We start from the raw sequence: 13,917 nt of genomic DNA, 5'->3' as shown, positions 1-13,917 counted from the left end.
CAGTCAGCTCTCGGTTTATTGGCAAGGCATCAAGTAAATCCGGACTGGCTCTCTGGGCCAGGGGAGCCCTCTTTTATGGGATTCCCCTGGCTTGTAATCACACAATTCCATTGGCTGGCAAGACCCTGTTGCTAGTTAGCCAACCAGCAACGGGCATGAAACTGTATGCAGATGGAGAAGGGCAATCACCCTTAATGGGAGATCAATGGTGAAGGGCAATCACCCTTAATGGGCGATCAATGGTGAAGGGCAATCACCCTTAATGGGTGATCAGGATATGCATAGGGGATTAAGGGGGGGGAATACAAAGAACACAACACCACCCTTTTTACAATCATGCCTTTCAAGTCAAAAGCTTGTTATATAGATCTTTCACTCTCTACAATAGCACTAACAAACCCAGTCTTATAAGGTACAAAGTCTCATTAAAGATCCCTAAGAATTGTTCTTTTTCTTCCCAAATGCCTTTTATCTCTGTTTAGTTTGAGGGTGTTTAGAACCCTGATTTTAGCTGACAGGAGCTGCAAACATTATATGTTAATAAGTTTGCAATTTTAAAAGAGGGACTTCTTTTTCCCAGCAAGTTTAGGTTATTATAATGTTGTTTGTCTTTGGGGTGAGTTTGGCTTTATTAAATTCAAAAGGCAGCTCTCAGAAAGCAGTTAATACTTTACTGAATTCCTTGCAGCCAGGTAGATCAATTAAATTAATTTCTTGCTTAAAAAGAGAAGTTACTATAACTGAAAGAAGGAATCCTATTTTGTTACCTAACATTACTTTTGCCAAAATATGCATGATTTTTAATGTCTGATAATTTGGGTAATATACCTTTTCAGAAGAATTGGGGAAAGGATTGAATATTGGTTAAAAGCTGATAAAAATAGAACATGTCATAGAGGAAGTTGGAAGCTGGGCTAAACTAAAAGATGTCTATTTTAACATCAAGAACGTGTTTTGTTGTACAAGTAGGTTCATTCAGCATTCTAAAATGACCATATTCTACCAAGGCCTTTCTTGTTTTTTCACTGTGTGAATCAGGCCTAAAATACTTTTTTTTTTCCAACAGAGATTCGGCTTGAGATTTTCTTTTTTTAGTGAAGACATTAAGCAGGAGAGATTTAGATCTGCCCTGCTGGGAATAAGGCTAACGCTTACTGACATACATCAACAAGCAACTACTTTGCCTATTATATTTTGAAGCCTTCCTTCCTTCCTTCCCTCCCTCCCCCTTTCTTTCTTTCTTTCTTTCTTTCTTTCTTTCAGATTGTTTTCCACATAATTTTTTCAACATGCTGCTTTCTGAAAAGAAAGCTAATAGAAGCCTTTGCACTGAAAAGTCAGCTGAGACTTCCTTCCTGTGGAAAAGTAGAGATGAAATGGTAGATTCAGCACTCCTTGGAATACAGTACTCCTGCAAACAGCCATTTTAATTTCTTCTAATATCATGCTTGAACAGAGTTAGAAAAAAACAAAACCCTTGCCTATGGGCGTGACTGAAGATGAATGATGAACAAGTAGAAGTAACTATCAAGGAACAGCCACTCCAGTGCCACTTCTCAGGGAAGTGGTTAATTTGGGCTTGGCCAGGGAGATGACAGATATTTTGATGAGTGTCTTATCATATTCATGCAAACTCATGCTGCACATATTTCATGTTTTTAGCTTGTTCCTCTGTGGCCTCTCTACATTCTGCACATTGATCTACACTGTACACAGTGTAAACAAACACTACAAGGTGTTCATTTAAATTTGATTAGAGGTTCTATGCAATGGAGAAATCTAGTTGCTGGAGGTATTTAGGTGCCCAAAACCTTTGGACAAAAACAAAATGCTTGCTTATACATTAGGAAAGACATATTTGATACATGGACTAGGGATATGCAACAATATTGATGCACCTTTGGATGAAACATCCTGTTCAAGAATATTGTGAAGCAAAGGGTCTTTCTCTGTTCCACAGCAGTAGAGCAGTGTAGTTCAACCATTCCAGTAATATAAAAAAGCTATGATATATACCAAGTGTAGCTTAGTTTATATCCCAAGAATTCTTACATGGTTCTCAATCCAAGTACTGTACTAAATTTACTGCTACCAAGTTTAGCCTAGGAAAATCAAGGGAGCCACTAGAGGGCAGCAAATATTTTTCTGTATCTCTGGTCCCATTCAGAGGCCATCTGGATTTTGGCAATCATGTTCTGGCAGCTCTAACTAAATAAGGCTGATTGCTGCCAGCAAGAGGTTCAAATACTTTTAGCTCAACCTGGTTGCTAGGCAACATCAATGTAGATCTGCTCTGCTAATTCAGGAAAAGTAGTCAAATTGATGCAACTGTTAAAATTGCAAGAAAGAAAATAATAATAAAATAGAACCCTTCCAAATTAAAAGATAATATAATGCTATTGGGATCAAAGTTAAATGCAGTATTTAATAGAAAAAAGTGAGCTTGTTCTTTTATTTAAGCACTTGATTTTTATGAAGACATGTGCATGTCTTGATGGTATAATGAAGAACAAAAAAGAAAACCCATGCCACAGATCTCTGAATTTCGTCGTGCAAAGAATGAATATGAAAAATTCACTATTAGTCAGTGCTATGTGGTATTTAACATCTTCTTATATGAAAAAGAGTTTTATATTTTATATCTTAAAAGTGAAATTAAACTGTGCACCAAGTGATTGAATGCCAGGTATCAGGCAAGTAAGAAAAATATATTGGAGTCCAGTGCATCAGAAACAACCCATACTTCAAATTAAATTTCATCTCTTGAAATCTAGTGAGGGAAATATGGAATGTGGTTATTACCAAAGGGAGAGAGGGGCTATTGTTGAGTCTTACCCATGCCAGCTGTGGGAATTGTTGGTTCCATGCCCATATAGGGGGCAGTTAGCCAGGAAGCAGTTCTGCATCTATACATTGCTGACCCATCGTTTGCTTCCGCCACTGCAGAATTACTTTCCTTTGGCCACCGGAAAGTGATGGAATGCAGTGGTTAATCTGAGACCACCTTGTTTGTAGTCACTGCTAGCTACCGTAATTCACTATTGCATTTCAGGTGCTTTTGAAAGAAAAAATAAATTGAAAAAATAAATCGAGGAAGACATCCCCCTCAAAAAAAAGCATCTAGGTAATGTAAAATGCTGGAAGTGCTACTTCAAAATATATGCCTCTCCAAAATTACCACAGATAATGTGAATTTGTAGACCTCCGAATTAAGGAACTACAGGGATGTAAAAAGAAAAAGAACAGCTGCTTTGTATTAAACAATCGAGTCTTGTTATCTTATCAGTAGACTAAATAGCTTCCTGGGTGATTTTGTGCCAATCGCTGTCCCTTAGCCCAACAGATCTCACAGGGTGGTGGTTGTGGGGAAAATAGGAGGCAGATGAAGGGGTTTTAGGTATGTTTGCCACCCTGAATTTATTTATTAAAAAAAATAATAAAGGTGAGATTACAATAAAATAAAAAATATAATTACCATGTTGATAAAGAAGATTTCTCTTAAGAAGGATTTAAGGCCCCTATTCAAACTGGGTTGATCGATGCATGTTTTCAAATATAAGTCACACAGTAAGATAGGTGCACACTTAAGAATGGACAATTCACCTTTTATGCAGATTTACATCCTGGATTTCTCTGTCTTTCCCAAGTTAAATCTGCCTGTTTGGTGCTATGTAGTAGAGAGGGCTTTTGCTGATAGCCCCAAGTGTGGGGCAATGCTTTCTACAGAGACTCCTTCTGATATGCCCCTCCATACCTGGAACAGCCTTTCCCTAGATTGTGTATACCAGGGGTAGTCAACCTTGGCTCTTTTATGACTCGTGGACTTCAACTCCCAGAATTCCTGAGCCAGCTAAGCTGGCTCAGGAATTCTGGGAATTGAAGTCCACAAGTCATAAAAGAGCCAAGGTTGACTACCCCTGTATACCCTTCCCCACCCCCCACCCCACGCAAAATTTTCAAGAGAGACATTTGAAGTTTGTGTTGCCTGATTGATGAACCTCCAAGACCTTGTTATGTTACGGATTGCTTATACCTTACCTTTATGTTGTTATTTGTAATCTCAGAAATGCATAATGTAAGCCTTATGTATTTGTTGGCTTAAATACTTGCTTATAAAACTAATAACCATCCCTATATCTCATTTGGCTGAGGCGAAGACTCTCTGGAAGCAGCTTTTAGTGTTTATACAAAGCTAAGAGAGATGAAGCTGCACCTGCTTCTGGACAAATAACGTTCCAAAAAGTGAGGATTACCACAGAGACTGTCTGGCACTTAGTCTATCCCCCCCTGCGTATTTTACACGGGGGAGCAGCATTCTTGTCTAGATGACCAGACTGAGCAGACAGATTCAGTTCTGGGAAGAAGTTGTCTAATATATCTGAGTACTGTGAGATAACAGTGTGATAATCAGCAGTTTAGATTGGGGAATGATTTGGCTCTTCATAAAATAGGACAAAGGCAAGCTCACTATCGATATGGTATTACCTCACAGCAGTGCTTTTTTTGTAAGAAAAATGGTGCCGGAACTCACATCTTGTTAATCTTTTATTTAAAAAAATATATATTCAGTTCTTAGCAGGACTGGTGGTTGAGAAGCAATTAGTATTTTTTTTTTCATTTTTAAATTTGGGGTCATATTTTTACACTAAAAATTTAAAAAAGATTTTCAATTCACCAATGATTTTTTAAAATAAGGAAATTGTTTACCATTCGCACATAGTCAATCACTGTACACACACCCACATGTCAATTGTGTAACGGAACATAACAGTTGCTGCCCGCAGAGCGCAACCGCAACGCACGATCACATGACCAATCACAAGCTGAGCAGTGCCACAAGCCGAGCAGTGCCATCACAACCAGCGCGGACGAAGTACGCATGCAACAGAATCGACACACAAGCAGCCTGCATGCACCATTTTAATGATTTTGCCGCCACTTGCTACGCTCGATTCAGGTCCAGGTGGACCAAACATCAAGTTTTCAAAAGTTACTTTTAAAACTTGGAAAAATCATTGAAAAAAGGTGCCGGAACTCTGTTCTATGACAAAAAAAGCACTGCCTTACAGTGCATTTCTGAATGGTCTACATCTTTTTTCAATTCATTTCAGCAGTACAGTCAACAAAAGGTGGTTGTTTTCTTGAGTTCATATATTATACTAAGTGTTGGTCTCTAGTTGCTGAAATAAGACATGATTACTGGATTTCTACATAAGACTAAAGCACAAACTGTAGATTATAAATCATTTTATCCAGGTTCACAAAACCCACAAAATGGCTTTACCAAAATCTGCTGGCAACGTCAAGTTCAGAAGTGTCTTTTGTTTAATTTTTTAAGATCAGACATTTTTAATATCAATTTATAAAGCCTCCCCAGCTCAAAACAGTGATTGGATGGTGATGTATTCCCAGCTCAGACCCAAATAACTAATTAAGATTTCATTTTGTCTTTAGGGTAGAAGAAAGTTTTAAAACTTTATTCTGGTCTATATTTGGCTTGTCTGAGGTAATATCAGTGGTGCTGAAATACGATCACAAATTTATTGAGAATATTGGATATGTGCTGTATGGGGTTTATAACGTCACCATGGTGGTTGTCCTCCTCAACATGTTAATAGCCATGATCAACAATTCTTATCAGGAAATTGAGGTAAGAGTGACCTCTCACTTTAATATATCAATGTATTATGTAAAAAACAAAGTGCATCAATTAAGGGATTGGATCACCTTGAATCCTTCCTCCAGTTCTGAAAAGCTTGATAGTAAATGCCAATTAACCTTTGAATTTGAAGATGAAGTTGTTTAAGACTTGGTTACTTATTATGTAAATAATGATTAACATCCTAAAACTTAATTCAAAAAAATAGAACACCAGCTAGGAATCTCTTGCAGAGACTTAATTTTTGGTTCTGATTGCTTTCCAAGTCCATCAGACAATGGAGCTTTTCTGGATGGTTCATGATCTTTTTATATCAAAAGCCTAGGAACTTAATTAGCTTGGCTTCATTTCAGGGATACTTAGTGGAAAAGGTAATTTGAAAATAGGGAAACAGAAGAAAAATGCTATTTAAATTAATATAGGAGTCATTTTTGCATATTCTTATTCAGTACATTGCATGTTCCTTGGCCTCTTCAATAATATTTTAACCAAAAAATTAATTTGCTTGCACACTGTTAGATTCAATGCTGTTAAAGTTAGACTTAAATTGTAATCAAAAAGGACATTTTGAGAATTTAGATCTTTGTCCAATGACTCCAGTTAAGTAGGCTACTACAAGTAACCCTTCTGTAGGGGATCAGGGTTGATAAATGAAAGTATTGAGTTTTCTGTGTGGTTTATTTCAAAGGGAAATTAGAATCAATGATCCTACAAAGGATTACTTTAGGGCAAAGCATTTTAATAGCTTGAAAAACCTCTTGAACTCTGTAACAATGACAGCATGGTTTGCACTTTGTCAAAAACTAATCTTGACTTTTAAGTTAAATCAGTTCTTCTATTCCTTTTGCAGGAAGATGCAGATGTGGAGTGGAAATTTGCACGTGCTAAACTCTGGCTTTCCTATTTTGATGAGGGAAGGACTTTACCTGCTCCTTTTAATCTAGTGCCAAGCCCTAAGTCATTTTATTATCTCATAATGAGAATAAAAATGTGCCTCATAAAACTCTGCAAATCTAAGGCCAAAAACTGTGAAAATGATCTTGAGATGGGAATGCTGAATTCCAAGCTACGAGTAAGTCAGTCATTTTTATTTATTTCTCAAAATAAGTATTTATTTCTTGAAAAGGTATGTTAGAGGCACACCGTTTCAACTCTGTGTGGTAATTCAGACTGCTAGTCGGTGACTCGCAAATGAACTTGCTGGCCATGGGGAGGTGTTTACTTGATTGGATCTAATTCTGCCTCATTGATCTGACCTCTATCCAAGGATGAGAAATTTTCTTACAATTAAGATCTCCACTATTTTGGTCTCAGAAGCTGCAGGAACAGAACTGGTAACATGACTGCAGTGGAATTGGCAAAACTAATATTTTTGGCCTTTGTTGAGAGAAGATTTACTATGTTGAAGGACTGCCTTTTCCTCCTTTACATCTTGACCGCCCCAAGTAGAAAAATCAGTTAAATTTTGTGCATCCACAATGAAAGTTTAAGAGCTGAAATGGAGGCAAGTCTTAAAATCTTCATTTCATCCTTAAACCATCATCTAGCTCCTCCAAAAATACCAAAATGTTTGACTCCTTCCACTCCATAAATGGCCTGGAGACTCCTAAAAGATGTTGAAAACCTCATTTTGTCCCAATTAGTTTGACAAAAACTAACCCTAAAGAGCTATGATTAGAGTTAACATTATGGCAAGTATGCAATAATCTAAGAGAATAAATAGCATATACATACTATTACCTCACAGATATTATAGAATCTATGTACAATATCACATAATATTTCATCTTTGGTCTTCTAAAATTCAGGGGAAGCACATATATGATAATTTGCACATTATTTAAATATATTTATTACCTAGGAATGCTTTTTCAAGGAAACTGAATCAGAAACAGAAGGAATCCTGGAGGTCAGTTGATCCAATCTCTTTTACAGTGAAGGTTTTAGAGTGCACCTGTACCACTCCTAAATGAACCAGTTTTTATATACCTGAAACTCCTTAAGTGCTATTGTCAATCAGAGAGTCAGATGCATAGCAATAAGTACAAGTGTTACAGCATTTATTATTCAGTTTCTGACATGCAGCTCTGCTCATTCACAAAAATCACAAACCCATGTGCACACCTATTTGACTCAAAGTCTAGCTAGCCAGTTTGGGTTTTGAGTTCTTGAAGCAATGATACAGCCCACTTCGTATGCTACTTTGTTGCATCTGTGATGCATCTTTATATCTTCCAACAAGGCTTGATTAGTCCAGCAAAGTTTGACTAGACCAGCGGTTCTCAACCTATGGGTCGTGACCACATTTGGGGTCGATCGGCCATTTCACGGGGGTCGCCAAGCAAGGCTGTCCGCCATTTTTTTTTTTCCTTTTCCGGCGGGTGCCTTACCTCCCTTGGGCTGGGCCAGCTGGTGGTCGGCCTGCTCCGTCTCTGCTGCTTGCCAGCTACGCCTCGGCCAGCGCAGGGGGCGGAACCACGCATGCGCAGCGCTCCCAGGCAGGGAAAGTCCTCAACTTACGACCGGTTGGGTAGTCCTCGACTTACGACCGGTTTAGTCCTCGACTTACGATCGGTTTAGTCCTCGACTTACGACCGGTTCAGTCCTCGACTTACGACCAGTTGGGGGTCGCGGCATTAAAAAGGTTGAGAACCACTGGACTAGACCCATCTTGGTGTCTGTTACATTTCCACAGAGAAAAATGCCCTTTCCTCTTCAGGACCATAGGTGCATAAGTCCATGTTTGCCACCCAGAATTTTCAGTTACAAATCCATTTACACAACAGACAAATCCATTACACAATTACATGGCATAAAGTTATCCATGAAGCTCCAATTGGCATTATATGCTTGTGACAATATATCTATAGGTTTAGATATACCAGTGCATGGTTCATTATATTCCATTCATAGGAATGAGGGGTCTGGATTGTTTTGCAAATCAGCTTCAAAGTGCTTCATCACTTGAGAGTTTATCAAAGGAAAGGGTTGCCTTGAAGAATTGAATAGCCCTGGTAGGTATATTCTATTTATCTGGCTATCAACATATAGTGCAGTGGTAATGAACCTATGGCACGGGTGCCAGAGGCGGCACTCAGAGCCCTCTCTGTGGGCACGCGTGCCGTCAGCCCAGTCCTAGGCCTTCAGCTGGGTTTTATAAAACCTTTTCGCTTTAGGCCTCCACCACCATGTACACAAAAAAAAGGTTCAATCAATCAGTCAATTTCAACTTCTCGTGGAAAAAAAAAGATCTTGCAAAGTTGGAATTGATTGATTGAACTTTTTAGTCCCACCCAGTCTGCCGTTACCATCGCAGCCATGCCCACCCAATGGGCCACACCTACCCGGCACCCAAAAATGCATAAGTGGGTTTTGTGTTGCAGTTTGGGCACTCGGTCTCTAAAAGGTTCGCCATCACTGATATAGGGAGATTTGTCCCACACAGCATTTCATTTTTGCATTTTTGGATTTTGAAAAATTGCCTGGAGCTTGTTATGGAAACTGTTTTACTGAAACCAGCAAATTATAACCTGTGAGGAGACAGCTGTGTTTAAAATGTTACAAATATTTGCCTGCATTTAATCTGCTTCATGCAATAACGAACTCCACAACTGCAAAAAAGATACGTAAATAAATCAAAGGCGGCTACAGGAAGCTGCTGTAGCTTCCAGTCCCAGTTTAATAATGGAAGGGATGGAAAGGTGTATTCTAAATGGACTTACAGTAGAGATTTAAAAAAAACGATCTATGGATCTTGTTGAAAGTAAATGTAGGTGTTTCCTTGACAGATTTTATGTTGGGGTGAAATGTGGCTACTTTTTATCCTTCTCTGGATGAATGGGACAGAGGTTGGCTTTGTATACTTACTAAATATGGAGCATATCCAAGCAATCCCATTTATCTTTTTTCAACCTTTAAAAAACTTGGCACATTAGCAGTCTTTTGAAGGACTCGCTCCTGATGCTTCCTAAACTTCCTAGGAGATGCAATGCTGTTTAGTGACATCACAATCTAGAAGGTGCTAATGGTAGATACATACATTTTTCTGAAAGCCCAAGACAGTACTGTATATATGTTGGCTTTATTTTTAAGTAAACACATGTAAATGACTGTCAACTCTCTGCCATCTTACTTGTTTTTTAGAGCAAATACAATCTGTGTTTGTCCTTAAATTCAATCTGGTGATTTTTTTAAATACAAAAAAAAGTAGCTAAAATAAATGGTTAAGAAGTTTGAGGGACAGGAAGTCTGTGCTCAAAAGCAGACAGTTAAATGGAACAGCTCAACTAATAACTACAACAGTGAACACAATTATGGATAGTAAGAACAATTAATCAGTGGAACGGCTTGCCTTCAGAATTTGTGAGTACTCCAATATTGAAAGTTTTTAAGAAGAGATTGGACTGCCATTTGTCTGAAATGGTACACGAGCTTCTGGTTGCTGGGAGTTGGACTAGAAGACCTTCAAGGTCCCTTCCAACTATTTTATTCTGTATTTTGTACTGAAAATGGAAGTGTATGTCAACTCATGGCTTTCTGCTGCTCTTTGTTATTAATTCAACAAAAAAAAATGCTATACAATGTTTATTGGGTCTGTCTATTTATGGGAAGTTGAACTGGGGAGGATACACAAAATTTGTTTCTGATTTTACCCTGTCCAGAAGGTGCAATGGCTGAGAATGCTTAATTAAGACCAAAACCAGGGATTACTCTTTCTTTTTCTCTTTATTTTTATATTTATTTGTGTGTAATTCAGTACTTTTCTCCAATGACATTTACTGATTTTTCACTATCTTTGTATTTATGTGAAAACAAGTATGATACAATTCATCGCTGGAATAATCATAAAAGCCTAGATTTCATGGAATTAATTAACACAGCAGTTTTGATGGGGGGGAAAGCTATATCTAAAGAGCTACCCAATAGGTTTTGGAGAGAGCATGATTGGGTTGTAATAAATAATTTGCTATCAATGTGTATTTTTTGTGGCCAGAAGCATCACTGGGTCATTCTGAGACACATTGATAAGAGGACAAAATCAAACCTTCATTGTTCAGTTCTAAAAAGAATTTGCATTATTTAGCAGAAATTATGATATAAATAACAGGAGTGTGAATATTTCCAAAGTGGTTAAAAAACAAAAAAGCTTATTTTAAAACATAGGTAAAATTATAATCCATTATTCAACATGCATACATATATACATATAAGATATAAAAACATAAAGTCACAATGACATTGTTTTGCTCTTTTCTATTTCCATCTCATACTATTATTTGTGAAGGGAGGACACAAAAAAGTAATTAGATTTGAAAGATACTGTGTAAGAGGTCAGCTCTTCCAGTCCTTATATCATGGACAATCATTTATTTTTAATAGAAGAAAAATCTATTAAAACATTATGATTTATATTTACAATAACAGTTGTATTGTTATTTCCAGAGAAAAGTGTCTAGGCATGTTCTTTATTTCAAAATGAAAACAGAGATAAACTTGTTTCTAAGTCTGAAAATACTGCTGTTCAAAAAAAAGAGCATATAATATTCTAAGATTAACTTTTAATTTATTTAGCATTGTGAACTGCCTTCAGTGGTCTTAAAAACAAAGCTTGGTAGTTTTTCAAGAGCAAAGAAATAAAGCCTAAATGCAGTAACTATCTCAAAAAATACATCCATAAAGATACCTAATATGTCTTTTTTTTTCTTCAAAAGAAAAACTAATCTATCAGCCTCATTGTGTCCATCAGTTTCCAATTTCCCATTTAATGGCCAAATTCTTTAAAGCAAAATAATAGACACAATATAGAGTTGCATTAGATCACACACAGTGACACAGTCATTTTCCTTATCAGCACCCCAGTCTGTCATGTTTGAATTCTTAGTTTCTCAATAGGGTCTTATCTTTGTTCAGTAGTGGCTCAGCTAGGAGATCTTACCATAAATAATGTGTATCTCCAAAGAGGGAAAGTTTTGCCCACTGATTTTGAAAGATAAAGATTATATTAAAGGCACAAGAACAGGTTTCATTTGACCATTTTTTAATGGTCAGTTACCAACTCTATTTACAGTATGTTTTAAGAAATAAAATATCAGCTCTCAAAAGAAACCAGCATGGCTGCATAAAGAACTCTCTGATAAATTGAAAGACAAAAAGGACAGATATAAAATGTGGAAAGAAGGGCACATAACTAAGGCACAATATCAGCAAATAGCCCGAGCCTGCAAAGATGGTGTGAGGAAAGCTAAGGCTAAAAATGAACTAAGGCTTGCAACAAAAGTCAAAAATAACAAAAAAAAAAGCTTCTTTTAACATGTAAAAACAAAAAAAAAAGTTAAGGAAATTATTGGTCCATTAATGGGAGAAAGTGGCAAGAAGATGACAAGCAACAGGGAGAAAGCAGATCTACTTGTTTTTTTGCATCAGTCTTTACACAAAGGGGAAAAACAGTCCAACTTATAAAAAACAGTACCATAAAAACAGATTAGAAACACAAGTTAAAATAGGCAATAAAATGGTGAGCACCTGTCCACCCTAGATGAGTTCAAATCACCAGGACCAGATGGATTACAGCCCAATGTTCTGAAGGAACTGGCAGATGTGATCTCAGAACCACTGAACTATATCTTTCAAAGATCCTGGAGCATTGGGGAACTACCAGAGGACTGAAAAAGAGCTGATGTAGTTCCCATCTTCAAAAAAGGGAAAAAAATGAATCCAGATAATTATAGACCTATCAGCCAGACTTCAATACCTGGGAAGATTCTGGAAAAGATAATCAAGCAATGAAACAGCGAACACCTAGAGGCAAACAAAGTCATAACCAAAAGCCAACATGGGTTTGTCAAAAACAGATCATTCCAGACAAATCTTATTGCATTCTTTGAACAGGTGACAAAATAAGTGGACCAGAGAAATGCTGGGGATATAATTTACTTGGACTTCAGTAAGGCATTTGACCACAATCTACTACTTCACAAGATAAAAAAATGTGGTTTAGACAGCATCACCACCAGCTTGATTCGTAGCTGGCTGACCGGCCATACTCAGTGTGTGGTCCTAAATGGAACTGCATTTACATGGAGGAAAGTGTGTAGTGGGGTGCTCCAGGGCTCTGTTCTAGGCCCAGTGCTCTTCAACATCTTCATCAATGATTTGGATGAGGGGATAGATGTGGACTCATCAAATTTGCAGATGACACCAAGCTGGCATGAATAGCCAACACTCCAGAAGATAGGCTTAAGATACAGAAGGCTCTTGACAGACTTGAACTCTGGGCACTATCTAACAAAATGAAATTCAATGGTGAAAAAGGTAAGGTTTTACATTTAGGCAAGAAAAAACAAATGCACAGGTATAGTACAGGTGGTACCTTGCTCAATAGTAGTAACTGTGAGAGGGATCTCGGAGTCCTAGTGGACAAGCATTTAAATATGAGCCAGCAGTGTGCTACAGCTGCCAAACACAGTACTAGGCTGCATTAACAGAGGGACAGAATCAAGTTCACGTGAAGTGTTAATACTACTTTATAATGCCCTGGTAAGGCCACACCTGGAATACTGCATCCAGTTTTGGTCACCATGATGTAGAAAAGATGTCCAGAAAGAGTACAGAGAAGAGCAAGAAAGATGATTAGGGAACTGGAGGCTAAAAGATATAAAGAATGGTTGCTGGAATTGGGTATGTCTAGTTTAATGAAGAGAAGGACGAGGGGTGATATTATAGCAGTGTTCCAATATCTCAGGGGCCGCCACAAAGAAGAGGGAGTCAAGCTATTCTCCAAAGCACCTGAAGGCAGGACAAGAAGCAATCGATGGAAACTGATCAAAGAGAGAATCAATCTAGAACTAAGGAAAAATTTCCTGACAGTTAAAACAGTTAATCAGTGGAACAACCTGCCTCCAGAACTTGTGAATGTTCCAACAGTGGATGTTTTTAAGAAGAGACTGCAACCATTTGTGTGAAATGATACAGGGTTTCCTGCCTGAGCGGGGGGGGGGGGGTTGGACTAGAAGACCTCAAAGTTCCCTTCCAACTCTATTATTGTTATTGTGCATTGTCTGGCCTCCTTAGGGTGCCGTTGGCCAGACAATGCCGGCTGGCGACCCCCAGGGGGAGAGCCTTCTCTGTGGCAGCTCCTGCCCTCTGGAATGACCTACCCCCCGACCTACGTACAGTTGCGGACCTGCGCCTTTTTCGCCGAGCCCTGAAGGCCCATCTATTCCGTGCGGCCGGCCTGGCGTAGTTTGATTATGTTTTAG

General features: G+C 38.1%; 1 protein-coding gene across 1 annotated transcript in view; it reads left to right on the top strand.

The window, feature by feature from the left end:
• Window positions 1–13,917, top strand: part of TRPC7 (transient receptor potential cation channel subfamily C member 7) — a 147,814-nt gene that overhangs the window by 121,220 nt on the left and 12,677 nt on the right. The window contains exons 7-8 of the mRNA XM_015826952.1: window positions 5,455–5,650; window positions 6,510–6,731. Of these exons, the coding sequence (XP_015682438.1) occupies window positions 5,455–5,650; window positions 6,510–6,731 (418 nt within the window). The remainder of the gene's footprint in view (window positions 1–5,454; window positions 5,651–6,509; window positions 6,732–13,917) is intronic.

The sequence above is a fragment of the Protobothrops mucrosquamatus genome, unplaced genomic scaffold, assembly GCF_001527695.2.
Source record: "Protobothrops mucrosquamatus isolate PMUCROS unplaced genomic scaffold, P.Mucros_1.0 scaffold3401, whole genome shotgun sequence".
NCBI classification, from domain to species: Eukaryota; Metazoa; Chordata; class Lepidosauria; order Squamata; family Viperidae; genus Protobothrops; species Protobothrops mucrosquamatus.
This window is presented reverse-complemented; position numbering and strand designations above follow the sequence as displayed.